Below are 17,831 nucleotides of genomic sequence, written 5' to 3'. Positions count from 1 at the left end.
CCTTTACCTTCACTCGGACATCTTCTACAGGATGGTGGACACAAAACATCGTAATCTCCAGGCCAGCTAAGCATGATCACAATGGAAGCAGCCCAGGACATGACCACCAAGAGAAGCTGCAGGCACGATCAGGACAGCCAATGCAGGAGCTATGGAAGTGGTTTGGCAGGCAGGAGCTACAGCAACGGACAGGAACGTCACATGAAAGTCACCAGCAGCAACAGGAACGATCAGGATGACTGTGGCAGGAGACCAGGAAGAGCTGCCCAGAGACTGTCGTCGAGTCAACAGGAGCATAACAAAGGAAACAGCAGGAGCAGATGGAACAAGGATATGCCAGAGGCAGTACCACAGCATACATGAAGGCCAGCAATGACAGCGATTAATCCACATCGGCAGGAACAGAACCGGAATGATCCCAACGTGGGACTATACCATTCCAACCAGGTCCTGTGGTCAATCCTGAATAAACATTGAATGAACATCAGGACTCCTTCATACAAAGATATCCCAACTGAGGTATTCAGCCAACTACTGCTGTGCCTGTGATGCTCAGTCAACTTGAAAGAAAAAGCAAAGACGACTAGTAGAGGGAGACCCCTCTTGCTCCGAGGGGAACTGCCCTACACAGCGAGAGGAGGCCCTTAGAAGAGGTTGCTCGACTGCCCACGCCCACCCCCTAGCGGTCTTCACCCGACGAGAGAGTGAAGAAGACGAAGGAGAGAGATCTCTCCCAAAGGAGAGATAAGGAAGAACCTACAGGGAGAGAGAAGAAAGGAGGGGAGGCCACCAAGGGTGCCGTGGAAACGAAACTTACCGACAACGCCCGCAACCTCCCCCCACAACTCTCCATAGCACAGGCGGAGAAAACAACACTCAGCACAAGTAGAAAGGAAGTAGTCATGGAGGGCGGAAGCCCTAGAAGGGGAGCGAACTCTTACGTCCCAATCGACATGGGGAGAGAAGATATTATGTCCCAATCTAATACAGGTAGTCCCCGGGTATCGGCAGGGTTCCATTTCCAACGGTGTGACAATAACCGAAAATCGCCGCTAACCGAAAATTGGCGATAATAGCACTGATCCCTGGTTAGCGCCGCCAATAATCGGTTATCAGCAACGAAAATCTGGTTATCGTCGTCCCTAGACAAGCGCTGTAAAACCGGATCACCGGTAACCGAGACTGCCAATAATCGGGGACTGCCTGTACTGTACCTCCAAACATACTGGGGAACACCATCAGTATCTAAATAAAGGGCTACTGGAAGAGAAGCATTACCACTCGGTTACTCCCCTCTAAATACACTCTTAGCCATCAAACCCAACAACCAGACGCAGGGGAATGATGGCTTATGCAAGTCTATCACAAATCGTGGGTTTGTATTGATAAATATCAAACACATGCAATATATACACAAAAATACAGAAAGATCCCACTGGGATAATAAAGAGCTTAGTGACTGTCTGGCAAAGAGACCTGAAAACATGTCTGCAGCGCGTGACAGCCGAAAGCAAACTGGAAAGTTTACATCCAAGCAGGCGGGTATTCCCCGCCTACCTAACGGTAGTTAATGCCTAACCACCTTGTTCAAGAGTTTAACGGCCATGTCCAGCTTCACCGTAAGTACAGTAATTCCTAATGTAAAGGACCGATGGTTTGTACATCATGTCGGAACAAATGAAATTTTCCTTTTTATGTGCCTTTTTAGGGGAATATTCACATACATCATATAAAAATCTGGATGCAAGATTGATGTATATATTAAGATGACAACAGGGCAAAATTCAAATAAAAGCTAACATTCTAAAAAAAACATTTTTACAGACCAAATACATGATTCAAATGATCAACACAAACGGAGATTACAGTACTGTAATACCTCAATCTTATGCGCTTTGAGTTACGCAAATTCACAGACACGCGAACTTTTCATTGGAACCTAACTGATTGGCATTCATGATTTTTTCACAGACACGTGACATTTGCAAAATCCTCGAGAAACCCTGTAGAGGTGGTTATGTTTAATTTTTCAAGTAATGTATAAGTTTTCATGCTTGTATGTATAAATTGGTATGAAATCTGTATTATTTTTATTTTTGTACATAAATACCACATGATACTAGCATACTTTACGTTAAAATACAGTAAAATCAATCAAAATCACAAAACAGCTGTCGATTTAAACTCTCTCTCTCTCTCTCTCTTTGATGTATGAGTTGTATTTTTGTTCTCTCTCTCTCTCTCTCTCTCTCTGTCTCCATAACAATTCATGAATAATTTCACTCTCTTGACATTTAACATAAGGACAACCCCTCTCTCTCTCTCTCTCTCTCTCTCTCTCTCTCTCTCTCTCTCTCTCTCTCTCTCGGTACTGTAATGAAATATGAATTACAGTACAACATTAAGCTAACTTCTAAGTGAAATTACATATAATAAGCATATACTGTATGTACTAGCATTTTAAGTGACTGTACCAAACTTGCGCGAATCTTCGCCTTACATGAGGGGTTCTGGAACCTAACCTAGCGCAAGTTCAAGGTACAGTATTACTGTACCTTGGCAACATGACATACAGAGGGAAACCAAGATAATGAAGCATATTCACTTCATATATGATTTACCAAATTTTCAAGTGTAGTGCTTATTAAAACATATATGGAAACATTACTAAAGTATAAAATTATAGAAACATAAAAGCAAGAGGTAATAAAAAACTAAGGAAAATAAGGCTTTCTCATATGAATTAATTCTTCCAAGGAAGAATTAATGCAAAATCTTAAAAAACACTACAGAACTCCAAAAATTATACATATATGTATATATGTGTGTGTGATTAGATGAAAAATTACAAAATTAAAATACACAAACATGACAGCAGCCTAACATGAGAATACAGAGCTGTACTTACTTTTTTCAGAGCTTTTGCTCTTGCTATTCCGGGCAAACCTCGGTCTTCTTTCCTTTTCCTACCCAAAACATCATGCTTTGATCGATTAACATGAATTTCAAATGGGTTTATCTTTTCAGCTGCCCGATTATGTGCCTTTCCTCCAGTTTTTGGCTTGAATTTGCTCCTCTTGGCCATGTCTCAAGGTGACAACTTCAACCTGATTAACTTTAGAACATTAAGATTATAGTATTAGTGGCCTTTTTTATAAAAAAAAATCATTAAAAAAATTTTCCTTGGTGCAAAAATCTATTACAACCAATTAAAAATAACTATATTATTTTTATTACAAAATTGCTTTTATTATTGTTTCATCAATTTTACAATAACATAACTTTATTTACAAGAGCATTACAGTAAAGGTACCACTACAATGCACATCACAAATTTTTAAAGTAACTTATATTTTTCTTAAGTATGAGGTATGCAATCCACAACCTTCTATGTAGGAGTACTTCTCAGCACAAGCCGAAATTGTTACGGTAGTAACAAGGTAGTTGACTGGGTGAATGGGGAATCCCCCTCCCCAACTGACTTGTCATCATCAAGCACTTTTCTTTGTCATCAGGGGCTAACTAGGGTGGGTCAAGTGGGATTTTGATAAAATGCTCTGGTTTGTATACCTATGAAATATACAAATTACTTTAAAAGTCTGTGATTTGTTCCTGTGGAAGTAAAAATCATTGCCTTTCAGTATGTAGGAGACCCACTCCTTCAGTGGTAAGGGAGTCTCTCAACTAACTGGCACGATGAATCTCCACCCAGAAATGTCTTATTCCCATTCATGATAGTGAGCCTCCTATATGATCTGGCATAGGGATACCAGATCAAATAGAGCATTAAGCCCAAGTAAAAAGTGTCCAGGATATCACTCATTTAGAAAAATCCTTAGAGAACCAAGTGTAGTCCTAACAGGGATAACATAGATCATAAGATCCAGTCAGTATAACTGATGGGTTCAGGTAATATCTCTTACTTCCCACACTCCTCACATGGGAATACAGAACTGCAGAGCCTATCCCTACAGGTTGTACAAAAAAAAGTGTGGTCTATTGCAAGAGTGGACATGAAGTGACTACACATATGCTCATACCCCAACTGTTATGCTAGCTGGAGTCAATTGCCAATATTGGGACTGCAGGAACAAATGTGTGCCTTCTGGGTGCACCTCCCAACCTTAAGGTGAGAAATATGCTATACGCAATGGTAAAACGGGTATAGAAGTCCCTTTACGACCAAGTGTGCAAGGTTGGGATGAATTTCAACATTTCACTTTTATGATTTGGGGCTCTATGTAAAACTAGGATGGAAGTCAAGGAGGGGAAGGTTCCCTACCCTTACCAAGGAAGATAGGCCCCAGTGTTGTTAGAATAAACATTTAGGACTTAAAAACATCATTTTCATATATTTTAATGTGCGCTTTGAACGATTCTGGTATTCATTTCTTTGGCAAATGAATACTTTTACAGATAGTGGACTCCACCTTTAGCCTATATCCTACAATTCAAGGGATCACAGTGGAAAAGCATAATTTTTGGGTGGTGGAAAATACAAATAAATTAAATACAAGCACCTTAATCCCACTGATAATTATTATCCACATTAAGATTAGTTCATGGAATGTTCAAACTAACACCATGCAGTAAGGTAAGAACCTGGTACAGCTATGCTTAGAACTGATGCTACATGACTGCATAGGATTTCATTCAAAATTCACAAACTGGCAACCTAACATCCTCCATATTTATCTATTATTTCAATGCAAAAACACAGTTATTGCATACAATAAGGCCATAATATGTTTCATAAGTGTGAAATCTGTCATATATTTCAAAACTGTAGGAAAATTTCACATGTAGCCAAATTTTGGAAAAACAGTTATGAAACATTTTCAAAACTTTCGTTCCCATCGCCGACGCATTTGACAAAAAAAAAGTCATCATCAAACCTCAGTTCAAATGTTAAATGAAAAAAAAATTTGTCGTAACATCAATATTTTGTCCAATGCAACCATAAAATTTGAAATACTGTAGTCCTATTTGATTGTTTTTACGCCTCAACACTGAAAAAATGTAAATAAGTACCGGTAAATACAAAAGTAGAATGCATCCACTGATTTCAACAGGTGGCCGGAGCGTGTGTGATGCAACCGCTAGAGAGGCGGCCGAAAGCAAACTGGAATGTTTACATCCAGGCAGGCAGGTATTCCTGCCTACCTAGTGGTAGTTACTGCCTAACCACCTTGTCCAAGAGTTTAACGGGCGTGCCCAGCTTCATAGTAAGTAATTCCTAATGTAAAGGACTGACGGTTTGTATATCGTGTCGCAACAAATCATCATCGTCTTTCATTCTTTAAAGAACAGGTAATCTCTACAGATAAATTCTTTAGTAGCAGATGTTGCATCTCAGAAGGCTTAGATTATTTTTTGGGGCCTATAAATCATTTTGCAACACAGGCAGCTTGAACACACCCTAAAACTTCAAAATTCAAAGAAAACTTGCAGTAATTCATATTCCTATTTTGAAAATGTTGTTATGATTGTTGAGCTTATTAGGTCTACTGTTATGATGCTGCATGGGTAGTTACATTGACCAGCACGAGGAGAATGTTAAGCATGCTGTCACTGACGGCACCGCTAACATTATCACACCGTGCTTTGAGCTAAGCAATGTAAAAAAAAAAATCAGTTCAAATCACACAGGTTACAAATTATACTAATGCATAAAAGGGATCATATATATATGACCATAAGGAAAATAGTGCTAGCTGTGAATTCGCAAACTTGTCGACATGTATGGCATTAGAAATAGAAATAAAGTTTAACACTACTTGGCAACGTTACGTTGAGTATGAGATTCTAGACGATACAAAAAACAATCATGTCGCGTCAGATTTGAGCATAGCTGTATTGTAAGTCACGTTAAGTTGGGCTAGGTGTGGTTGATTGGGTCATGGTTAACTAAACAAATATCAAAACCGTTCAAAGCACACAGGAAAACCTGTGATAAACATTTAAAGTAAAACTTTACTGCTTTGTGATTGATACTCGCTAACCTATTGCCAGTAAATGTTCATTTCCGGTCCAAACTACAATTCCACATGACAAATATTTTTCTGACAGTTTTCTTACTGTTTTCAACTGTCCCATTCCAGATTTCATCCAGAAATAATTCACTGTAAAGTTTCCAAACCTCAGGATGTAAGTACGTTTACATGCAAAATGGGCACCGTGTTTAGTACCAGCCGGAGCATGTGAATGTCCGTGGTACCCCCAATTTGCCACCAAAAAGATGTTATAGAAAATGCAACGAAAACAGCTCCCTCTTTGCTTGATAGTTGTAAAAAATCACTACTGCATTCGATGGCGCAAAAAAAAAAAAGCACCAGGAAAACTACTAACGGTAAGGGGGACCTTGTTGGGAATAAGGGTTTTGGGTGGGGGAAGCAACAGACGGGTTCTACGCAGCGGCCCGTAACGTACGGAATTCATAATTTTCTGACCCGCTAGTCTGCATATAAGAGCTTGACCCGCTACTCTACATACACAAGGCTGACCCGCTACACTACATACACAAGGCTGACCCGCTACATTTCTGTTTTCAGTTTAGGGTGGTAGAACGGCGCTTCACGCCTTATCCGCATTTTGAAAGATTCTTGGCAAGCTCTTATGTTCTGGCAGGCAGTAATGTTGCACTCACGCGCTAACCACAGGGGGTTGCAGAAAACTTGTAGCCTACATAAGAAACATCGGCTGGGCTGACTCCCTACCTACATTAGAATGGACGCTATTTTTTTAGCACTCATTTTTTTAACATTTCTGCTTTCAGTCTGAGGGTGGCAGAACGGAGCTTCACGCCTTGTCCGCATTTTGAAAGATTCTTGGCAAGCTCTTATGTTCTGGCAGGCAGTAATGTTGCACTACGCGCTAACCACAGGGGTTGCAGAAAACTTGTAGCCTACATAAGAAACATCGGCTGGGCTACTCCCTACCTACATTAGAATGGACGCTATTTTTTTAGCACTCATTTTTTTAACATTTCTGCTTTCAGTCTGAGGGTGGCAGAACGGAGCTTCACGCCTTGTCCGCATTTTGAAAGATTCTTGGCAAGCTCTTATGTTCTGGCAGGCAGTAATGTTGCACTACGCGCTAACCACAGGGGTTGCAGAAAACTTGTAGCCTACATAAGAAACATCGGCTGGGCTACTCCCTACCTACATTAGAATGGACGCTATTTTTTTAGCACTCATTTTTTTAACATTTCTGCTTTCAGTCTGAGGGTGGCAGAAGAGCTTCACGCCTTATCCGCATTTTGAAAGATTCTTGGCAAGCTCTTATGTTCTGGCAGGCAGTAATGTTGCACTCACGCGCTAACCACAGGGTTGCAGAAAACTTGTAGCCTACATAAGAAACATCGGCTGGGCTACTCCTACCTACATTAGAATGGACGCTATTTTTTTAGCACTCATTTTTTAACATTTCTGCTTTCAGTCTGAGGGTGGCAGAACGGAGCTTCACGCCTTGTCCGCATTTTGAAAGATTCTTGGCGAGCTCGTATGTTCTGGCAGGCGGTAATGTTGCGCTGCATGCGCTAACCACAGGGGTTACAGAAAATGTAAAAAGAAACGTAAATGCACTACTTACCTTATTCAAAATCGATGCTGTCCGACCATGAAGGTAACAGTATCAGCTTCTTTGCAGGTGCTACAAGCCTCGGCTTCTTTACAGCTGCTGGCTGCCAATTAGGTGAATCCGAAGTACTCGGTCAGGGTCTTAATGTATTCGGCCGGAAAAGTAAATCAGAGACGGGGGATGTTGGGTGGCTCGAGTGGATAGACGCGCCTAATTAAATCAAGAAACGCCCAAAATGGACACAGAAGACCTTCTAGATATCGCTTCTGGACTCTCCATCTCGGCAGTTACAGAAGGAAAGAAAGGGTGACTGTGGTCAGGGCATGGGCCTATGAATCATATTGATCAGACAAATTCAGGTTGGTTCAATGTATTTAATCCATGGGCCCTAGGGAATGACCTGGGTCAGCTGCAATACAATTGGATGGAATAAAATGTCCCGCGATTAGGTCTGGACGACTTACGGCAGCAGTCTTAGGAACTACAGGGTGAGAGGAGCGCCGCACTTCAGCCATTGGTAGAACTATATAGTAGCTCCTCGGTGGCGACGGTACTACAACTCGACTTTTTCTACAGTTTTTTGGTTGCTAATTATGAATTTGCCTTTAATTTTTGGCGCTCGAGTGTACTTAACCTGTAATTAACCCAAGAAGTCCATCCAACAAGGGGTTTCCATACGCGATCTTCACAAAATAGAGCACGGGTGCATCTGTTTCGAACGGTTCATATCCCGTCCAGCAAGTGCAATAACTTGTTAACGTATGGGTACCCAATGCCCCCCGGGCCAGTACTAAACACGGCGAGGGGACATTCCACTTGGCCGACAACAAACAGATGCACCGCCAGTATCAAAACCCCTAAAAGTGTAGGAAAAACCATATGTTGTTTAAATTGTAATTTATACATTTCCGACCATTCCTGAGGTAAAATTCACTTATGTGTTTACCCTACCCTAATGACCCCACTCCCATTCAAGTCCCCGATAACTGTTATAAACAGGAAGCTGGGGAAACAAAACCTAGCGATTCCAAACAAACATTCGCCTATGGGAAGAAATGCAGGTCTGCATTCTGAATACCCAATACAGATACAAATAGGGTAGCCTAAAAATATTAACTTGCTACTTTTGTATATATCTGGGGAACTAACCTTTTTTGGTATTTTAAACTCTTTCCGTAATTTTTATTACTAATCGTGCACGAAAACAGTCGCAGTAGGACAGTAGGTGTAGTACGAAAACACGTTCGGATGGCGTGTAGGGTCGAAGTAGTAGTAGTAGTATTAGATTCACCTTTCTTTAAAGCAGCTCTCCCTTGCGTGCGTGCGTTCAAATTTGTTGCTGATCGTTTGAGATTATTTTCCCCACGGTACGTGTACTGTACCATGTGCATTGGATAGATACTTTCATATTCTTAATATCCTCTCTGGATAGATCAGTGAAAAGTAAAACGTTACCTACTTTAGTCAACCATTTAGTTTTAATACACTTTAATTCAAAGAATTTCTAATATGCCTCCATCTGTAATATCCAGCATCTATTTTTTTTCTCTCTGTTACACAAAATGCATCGAACATCTACTCTTGCGTATGAAGTTTAAACTACACAATTCGTTTAACCTAGTAGCTAGCTTTTTACTCTCTAAGAATTTTCTTAACTTTAATGGACATATTGTGTCGTCCATCTTGTATCATTTCCTAATGATAAGTTCTAAAGTATTTAGCCTAGCCATAACAGTTAAGGTTGACCTTTTGTATTATCATACCAGTATTCTTCTTGCATATATATATATATATATATATATATATATATATATATATATATATATATATATATATATATATATATATATATATATATATATATATATATTCTACTGACATTTTGCCATCATACTGTAACCGGCTCATATATTCTTTATTCATCTTTTCTTTATTTAATAATTTTACTCAGACTTATATTTAATTCAGTTAAGTATTCTTTTTTTGGCTGGTCCACGTTGATCTTATTCTCAACATGTTCTTTTGACATTTCATATAGAATATTGTGTACATGCTGGACTAGGTAGCACAGCGTAGGCTACAACAGTTTATCTTTCATATATCTCATGTCAAGTTACTTGATGCTAACTATTCTCATCTCTTAGGAAACTGCGCAGAATTGTTATCATCATCATCATAAACTATAGCATCTCCTTTAAACAGCAGTTTAAACAGACAAACCGTGAACTGCATGCTTGCACCGTCTAGATTTTCCAGACGAGCAAGTCGTAGGTGTAGAGTCTTCGGATGTAGTTATGTTCATTTCATTTCGGCGGCAACATCAGTAGTATCCAGGTTCAGCTGCTGTTCCCTATAGTTGGTCTGTCCACAACTTGGACGCCGGGTGCGTTATTAGTGTAGGTGCAAAGCACTCTAATGCCCTATCTACATTCAGCCAGCCTTGTGTTGCACCGTATGTAAGCAGAAGTCCTCAAATATCTTATATAATCTACATCTTCATTTAGAGGTTATAAGATGGTCTGTCATTCGACCTTCATTTTATTCCACCATACTGAAAGGGATTAATACATCACTGGTCTTATCCTTTATTCTCATAAATGCAGCCTTTCCAAGTATTCTACTTATAGTGCCTGTAATAGATAATCTTTTCCTGTTGTCTGTATCTACTGTAGTCTGCTACCTTTGTATTTGTCCACTAATAATGTTTCTTACGCAGTCTAAGTGAAAGATACCATCACGCATTTGCGCGAGAGAGCGATGAAGGCAACTGACGTAATATCACTGATAAATTCTCAGACTTTCATGTGTTGGCCATAAACATTTGTTATTTTAAGCAGACAAACCGACTAAATACACTACTTTTGTCTTTCTTGTCATCAGAAGATGTTTCACGATTTAAAGAGTTTCTTGTGCATATTGGAAAATTTTTTATGGATATAGGTTACAGTTGCTACCGATCACTAGAGGAGCCAGAAAAATTTCATGGGGTGCACTAATTTTCATATTATGTATATATATATATATATATATATATATATATATATATATATATATATATATATATATATATATATATATATATATATATATATATATATATATATATATATATATATATATATATATATATATGTATGTATGTGTATGTATATATATAATAGATTTTTCCCCATTTTTATATTTCTTATTTATGTTATTATTATCTAACTCTTCAATATTATTATTTTGTCATTACTTTTTATGGGGCGGGGGGGGGGTGGCAGCTGGCGCGGGTGCCCGCCCCCTGGATCCGCTAGTGCTACCGATTCTATACATTCCTATGTATATCATAATTTTAGTATACATCAGTGTTATCTTATAGAGGTTTAATTGCAAAAGGCACCTATAAAAATATCATCAGTAAATTTTCAGTAGAAATATTTCAATATGAAATTATGGAAATTATGCAAATTTATTCCCCTTTATACATGATCAGTTTTGAAAATATAAGTTACACCGTAAGCGCACAAATTAATATGGACTAATCAAGGACGGAATTGTTTAAGGAAAAAAGAATCAGTTGCAGACAAAAGTTTTCTTCTGGGAGACAGACGGACACTCTCATTGTTCGTTAAGTGGTGCCAGTGCTGCAAAACCGCAGTTGTTACTAAGTGCTGGAAACAATCATAAAAAAGAAAAGGTTTTATATTAGCATTAGTGCCCTAGACCGTTGCCACAAATTCCACACCAGAGAGCTACAGTGGGAGGCAAGAACCATAGTTATATCTATATCTATGGCAAGAACAACAAATACTCTCTAATCTCAAAGCTTCCTGAGTAGAACGACAACAACGGGAAAATCGATCTCCTGGAGTCTAGCTCTAGACACATCAAGGTCTCTAGACCTTGAGACGCATAATCACACACGTTCTCTGGTGGGTATAGAATGCATCGTTGCTTATCAAATTTTAGGGCATTTTCACATTGCAGTATAACGTGCCAAAAACAAACTTCGGCCACTTATCACACGAAGTCAACGACATATATTGAGCCACCACTTTACGAAATTATCCAGCTTTCACCAAATAAAGATTCGTTCTCCACTTACGATCGTTGACTTGTATTTAACCTGTTTGTGATATGAATGCCATAAGTTTTCGACTGGTTTATGACACATTTTACTGTAGTGTAGACGAACTTTTATAACAATAAAACAGTGTTTTTGACACCATTTATGTTTATTTCTTTGTTTTTTCTTTGTTTATGGGATGCATCAAGGTGAAGAGTAGCCTAAATCATCAGGGTTTAACAAGTCCCAACTCCACAAACATGTAGGCTATCACGAATATTTTAGATATTTTTTAAGACCCACGCTCAGTTATCAGTTAATAAAAGTGTATTGGCTTAATTCTTTCAAACTGCGAATATGTAGATTACTGACTTACATTGTAATGAAAGAATACGTTGGAAGAAGCAGCACAATTATCAGCGAGACGAATAAGTTTGTGTCCGTTGAAAATTCTTTGGAAACTTTTCAATGGCAGATATTCTATGGTAATTAATGAATTGTGTTTATTATTTATTTTAAATCAAGTGATGTATACAAAAAGGACTTATTTCATAATAGAACGAAACTCTCGCTAAGTAGTTTATTTGCCCTTTATATATCTTCTGTTACGTAGAAAATTCAAATATTGATGTAATAACCTCTAGAACGTCAATATGGGTTTCTGTAAGGAATGGAATATATATATTTTAAAGATGTACGCTGGAACCTGACCATAAGGCATGGTAAAACCACTAAGGATAAACTCTTCCGGAGGTTTGATAGCGTCTGTCCCTTTGCCCCTCATCGTCGAAAGCCGTCCCGTCCCCTATTTCTTTCCTCTCCAGGCGATAAGTAAAGGTATGAGAGGGGTCGTACAGTACGTTATCAGAGTTGTAAGAAGCTTGCATTAATTTTTTTTGCCTCCTCCCTTACTTAAGTCTTGACGTAGTTTGTGGCGTGATAAAAAGTAGCGGTGTATTCACCGTTTCCCTCGCTCAAGGAATTGAAGCAAAATCCCATTTTCCTTGTCATCGCAAAGGACACACCATACCCCGTATTTTGGTGTCCTCTGGGACTGACTTCGATGCTCTTGAATTAGGCAGCCCGACTTCATCAACAGTTCCATATTTTCTTTCCTTTCTTACCTAACATTACTACTTTCTTAAGTTTTAATAGTTTTCTAAAAATTTCCATCCAGGTTTCTTCGTCCTTTTTTAATTAAATTTTCCTTACCACCTGCTTGAATCGCAGGAAACAAAAGAGCATTGTTAAAAATTAATTTATCACATATTACAATAAAAAGAGACAGACTACTCGGCATTCAGCAAAGACCTGAAGAAGACACGAATGCTGTAATATAAAAGAAACTCACACAATATATGACATAAAAGCCATTGTTCGAAGTTAGAAAGAAAGTTTCTAAAATATAAGTTGGAGCCGTTACAAAGGTAAAATTTCTTTGAGCAACATAGCAGTGACGTTAGTGAAGGAAAATTTAGGACGAACGAATTTATGTGCTTTAACTATCCAATATCCTACCGCTTTTATTAGTTGCCAGAAGTTGTCACGTTTGTAAGTGAGTGCTGAGTTAATAACTAATTTCTGAGTGCTGAGTTAATAACTAATTTCAAAGAACCTAGTACGTATTTTATGTATTTTAACCAATTTTGCAACGCTATTTTATTTTTAAGTAGCTTAAGAGGTTGGCTATGCAGGATAGCGTAGTTTTTTTGGTAGCCCGACTATCCTATTTGTCTGTATACTACCGTAAAATTCATCCAGGCTAGACTGCAAGACTGTATTTTATATAGGTTAATAATCGTTTCGATTTTACTCGATATATAGCTTAGCCTAGCGTAGCCCTGTAGCCCAGTAATGTAAATGTGCTCGAAATCTCGTTTGTTTATGCAATGGTACCATGGGCCTAGGCCTAACCTACAAAGTTTTGCAGAAATTTCTTCGCTTCGCTTTGCTTAGTGGGTGTTAGACATAGTTTAACCAAATTCCAACCAAAATATGTGTTTCTGATCAGAGAAATTCAACTGACCAAATTATTAATAAATAATCATTTAGGCCAGGTCGGGTATAGGCTATGTAGGCCTACTTAAAACTTAGTTGTAGCATACCATTTAAAGTTTCATGAACACCCCCCCCCACTCAGGCAGTGGAAGGGCTGGCACTTCACACCTTCATAAGTCCTCTGCGGCTATGTACCAGGGGAAATGAGCCATCTTCTGTAGTTGGCGTCAACGGGGTATCTCTCTGGTCAGAGCTACTCTTCAGCAGGTAGCAGACTTTCTCATCTTTCTTCATCAAGAGAAGGTTCTCTCAGTTTCAGCCATAAAGGGCTATAGAACTGCCCTTGGCCAAGTCCTTTATTTGAAGAGGGTAGCCTAGATCTCGCGTCCTCATGGCAGATCGTGCTTTTGAGAAGCTTCGAACAGTCTTGCCCATCCAGGGAACTTAAACCCCCTAAGTGGGATTTGACTCTCATCTTGAGGAGCCTGACTCATGCACCTTACTAGCCTTTATGAGAGTCGTCAGACAGGGATCTGACCTTTAAGACTATTTTCTTGGTTGCCCTGGCATCAGCAGAGAGAGTAGGCAAGCTTAATGGCCTTTCCTTCGATGTTATTTACTTGAGGGGATGGGGATCTGTTATGCTCGAGTTTGCCCCAGAATTTGTAGCAAAGACTCAGAATTAATTGGTCCCTGACACCAGATTTGAGTCCTTTTTTATCCCCTCCCTAGAGGACTTTGTTGGTGGTGATTGAGACAAAATGCTACTGTGTCCAGTTAGGGTGCTGCGGTACTACCTTAATAGGACTCAGTGTCTCAGGCTGAGTTTCGACGACTCTATGTTAGTACTGGCTCGACCAAGTAAGAGGTATCAAATAACATGATCTCTTTCTGGCTTCATGAGACAATCAAGCTGGCATACTCTTCATCTGACGAGGTAGCTGGGAGTATGATCCAAGTGAGAGCTCATGAGGTTAGGGGCACCAGTCCATTCCTCACATTCCACAAGAACCTGTCAGTTTTACAAGTATTACGGGCGAGGGTGTGGTCCCAGCAAACCACATTCACATTTTTTTACCTTAGAACTGCATTTGGAAGAGTCTCTAGGCTCTTTCCTTCAGGAATACCTTCATTTTGCAGACACAATCACTGAAGGGTGGGGCACACACCTGGGCATTGCTCAGAGTGGTGAGTCTCATTTTAGAGCTAAGGTCCAGATACTCTTTGAGCTCTCACACTAGCCCTACCAATGGAAAAAGGTAAAAGGGAAGTACTGTATTAGTTTTTCGACACCTGTATGGCAAGAAAGTTGTTCAAGATTTTCAGGTTTCAAGCTTACACCTGGCTGCTTTTCAGCACAACAGGAGGCTCTGGAAGTAATTTCTTCTTGTTTGGATTGTGGTAAGCATGGAGGAAGGGTTTCGTTTTTGAGAGGCAATCTCAAACTTTATGTCTTTCTTATCATTCCACCTTTTTAGTAGGTAATCAACATTAGGTGGATTTCTTCATTTCTAAGGCATATTCTAGTGGTTCCTGTATGCCAATGCCAAGTAATATCCAGACCTGCTAGCTTTGTTGTCTGAGGTCCCGAGAGTTTTTCTTTTTGGTTGACTATTGGATTCAGCTGCTTGTAGTTGGATTTCCTCCAGGTGTGAGAATTCTGGCACTTCAGCATCTCCATTGAAGAGGGTTCCCCTCCATCTACATAGGAGTTTTGGAACACTTTCATTTCTGAGCAACCTTGGACATACTTTCCTGGCAAGGAACCTTAACCGCTGGCCTTGGACACACTTTCCTTGGATGACTGGTGGTGGTTGCTCGTGGATTGGGTAGCTAGCTTGACTCCCTTTAGGGACAGGTGGCACCTCATCTAAGGTACTTGGTTGGCAAGAGAAGGGTTCAAGAATGACTGTTTCTCCTTTTCTCTCCCTTTCTCCTTTTTCTGTAAGTTAGATAGTCAGAGTGCCAATCCATGTATAAGCAAGATGGACGAGAGTGCAGGTTAGCTATTCGACTGAGCATCAGTCTTTTCGTTGGTTTCAAAGGAACACAAGTTCTGCTCCTGTCTTGGTAATGGTGAGAGGAGGATAGACGATATATCAGGCCCTAATCGACTTAGGCCTGCCATATATTATCTCTGACGTTTTTATTTTTTCAAGGTTCTTACAGCCTGAGTAAGTACAGTAATTGCATTATAATCCATTCTTTAGTGGTCCAAAGGTCTAGGAGCTGCAACATCCCATATGAGCAGCAAGCTAGAGGTGTGAGGTCATTCTTATTTTGCTCCTTAACAGACCAGTAAGATGACATTTCCAAGTTGGGCAAACCTACTAGTTGGTTCAAAGAGTACCCAGATTTCCTCCCACCAATGGGTAAGTTTCCAAATGTAAAGGCCAAAGGCTTGTATTTGTGTACGAACAAATAGTAAATTTTAAAAGTACAGGCAGTCCCCGGTTATCGGCGGGTTTCCGTTTCTGAGGGTGTGATGATAACCGAAAATTGCCGCTAAGCAAAAATCTGTGATTTTCGGGGCATTTTCAGTGCTTTTTGGAGCCGATAAGCCCCAAAAATTGCTGATCTTCGGTTATCGGCACCAATACCCAATTATCGGCTCCGATAAGTGGAAATCGGCAATTTTCTGCGCCAAAAATTGCCGATTTTCGTTGCTAGACAAGTGCCATAAAACTGGATCGCCGTTAACCAGGGACTGCTTGTAATTTTTATTTTTCTTAACATACAAACATGGCCCACCTCAGCGACCCTCTAATCTGTCAGTTGGGCCGGAAGGTAAAGTGGATGCAGACTGTCAGGTGAGTGCGGCTTCCTCCTGCCTGTCGTTAGTTAACCCTTTAACGCCGAAGCCCTATTTACAAAAACGTCTCCCGTATGCCAGCGGCGTTTGGTGAGTTAGCGCCGAAGCGGAAAAAAAGTTTTTTTTTTTTTAAATCACAGCACGCTTAGTTTTTAAGATTAAGAGTTCATTTTTGGTTCATTTTTTTGTCATTGCCTGAAGTTTAGTATGCAACCATCAGAAATAAAAAAAAATATCATATATAAATATTGGAATATATGACAGCAAAAAAAAAAACTCGTATATAATTGTATACAAATCGCTGTAAGCAAAACGGTTAAAGCTAATGACTTAATTTTTTTAGTTGTATTGTACACTAAATTGCGATGATTTTGGTATAGCCTATAACAAATTTTAAAACGATCAAAGCAACACAGAGAAAATATTATCACAAAATGATGCATGAATTCGTAACGCGCGGACATAAAATTTTTTTTTTTTTTTTTTCAAAAATTCACTATAAATCGAAATATTGTGCTAGAGACTTCCCGTTTGTTGAAAAATGAAGCTAATTGATTGAATATTACTAGACTGTAAGTGTTTTAGCTTACAATTGCAGTTTTCGACCATTTCAATCGAGTTAAAGTTGACCGAAAGTCGAATTTTTTCTATTTATCGTGATTTATATGAAAATATTTCAAAACTGATAAAAGCTACAACCATGAGTTATTTTTTGTTGTATTGTAAATGAAATTGCGCACATTTTCATATATAAAACTTTATGTAACGACTAATATAAAATGGTGCAAATATTACGACAACGAGACGAAAGAATTTCTGAGATGTTCGGCCGAGTTACCGCGCAGACGTAAGGAAAATGTTTTTTTTAAAAATTCACCATAAATCGAAATATTGTGCTAGAGACTTCCAACTTATTGCAAAATGAAGGTAAACGATTGAATATTACTAGAATGTAAGAGTTTAGCTTACAATTGCATTTTTTTACCATTTCTGTCGAGTTAAAGTTGACTGAAGGTTGAAATTTTGGCAGTTATCGTGATTTATGTGAAAATATTTCAAAACTGATAAAAGCTACAACCATGAGCTAATTTCTGTTGTATTCTACATGAAATTGCACACATTTTCATATATAAAAGTTTATGTAATGACTAATGTAAAACGATGCAAACATTACGACAACATGACGAAAGAATTTCTGAGATGTTCGGCCTAGTTACCGCGCTCAGACGTAAGGAAAAAAATTTTTTTTCAGAAATTCACCATAAATCGAAATATTGTGCTAGAGACTTCCAGTTTGTTGCAAAGTGAAGGTACATGATTGAATATTACTAGAATGTAAGAGTTTTAGCTTATAATTGCGTTTTTTTACCATTTTGGTCGAGTTAAAGTTGACCG

The 17,831-nt window shown here is 39.0% G+C and overlaps 2 protein-coding genes across 10 annotated transcripts in view; one reads left to right on the top strand and one right to left on the bottom strand.

The window, feature by feature from the left end:
- l(3)07882 (Nucleolar protein 14 homolog l(3)07882) overlaps positions 1-8,858 on the bottom strand; it is a 55,585-nt gene extending 46,727 nt beyond the window's left edge. The window contains exons 1-2 of one of the 4 annotated variants that reach the window (XM_067120342.1): positions 8,728-8,858; positions 2,909-3,115 (exon numbers count right to left, since the gene is read on the bottom strand). In XM_067120342.1, the coding sequence (XP_066976443.1) occupies positions 2,909-3,085 (177 nt within the window). In that variant the 5' untranslated portion in view covers positions 3,086-3,115; positions 8,728-8,858. Of the gene's footprint in view, positions 1-2,908; positions 3,116-7,590; positions 8,608-8,727 lie in introns of those variants that run through there. The other 3 variants (XM_067120343.1, XM_067120345.1, XM_067120344.1) reach the window with 3 other exon arrangements.
- Positions 8,859-13,026: 4,168 nt separating this feature from the next.
- HDAC11 (Histone deacetylase 11) overlaps positions 13,027-17,831 on the top strand; it is a 50,876-nt gene continuing 46,071 nt past the window's right edge. For 2 of the 6 annotated variants that reach the window (XR_010855937.1, XM_067120340.1), the window contains exon 1: positions 13,070-13,177. The gene's annotated coding sequence lies outside the window, so the exon portion shown is untranslated. Of the gene's footprint in view, positions 13,245-17,831 lie in introns of all 6 variants that reach the window. The other 4 variants (XM_067120339.1, XM_067120336.1, XR_010855936.1 and 1 more) reach the window with 4 other exon arrangements.

This window comes from Macrobrachium rosenbergii, chromosome 18 (genome assembly GCF_040412425.1).
Source record: "Macrobrachium rosenbergii isolate ZJJX-2024 chromosome 18, ASM4041242v1, whole genome shotgun sequence".
NCBI lineage: Eukaryota > Metazoa > Arthropoda > Malacostraca > Decapoda > Palaemonidae > Macrobrachium > Macrobrachium rosenbergii.
Note: the sequence above shows the minus strand (reverse complement) of the source record. Positions and strands in the feature narration are given on the sequence as shown.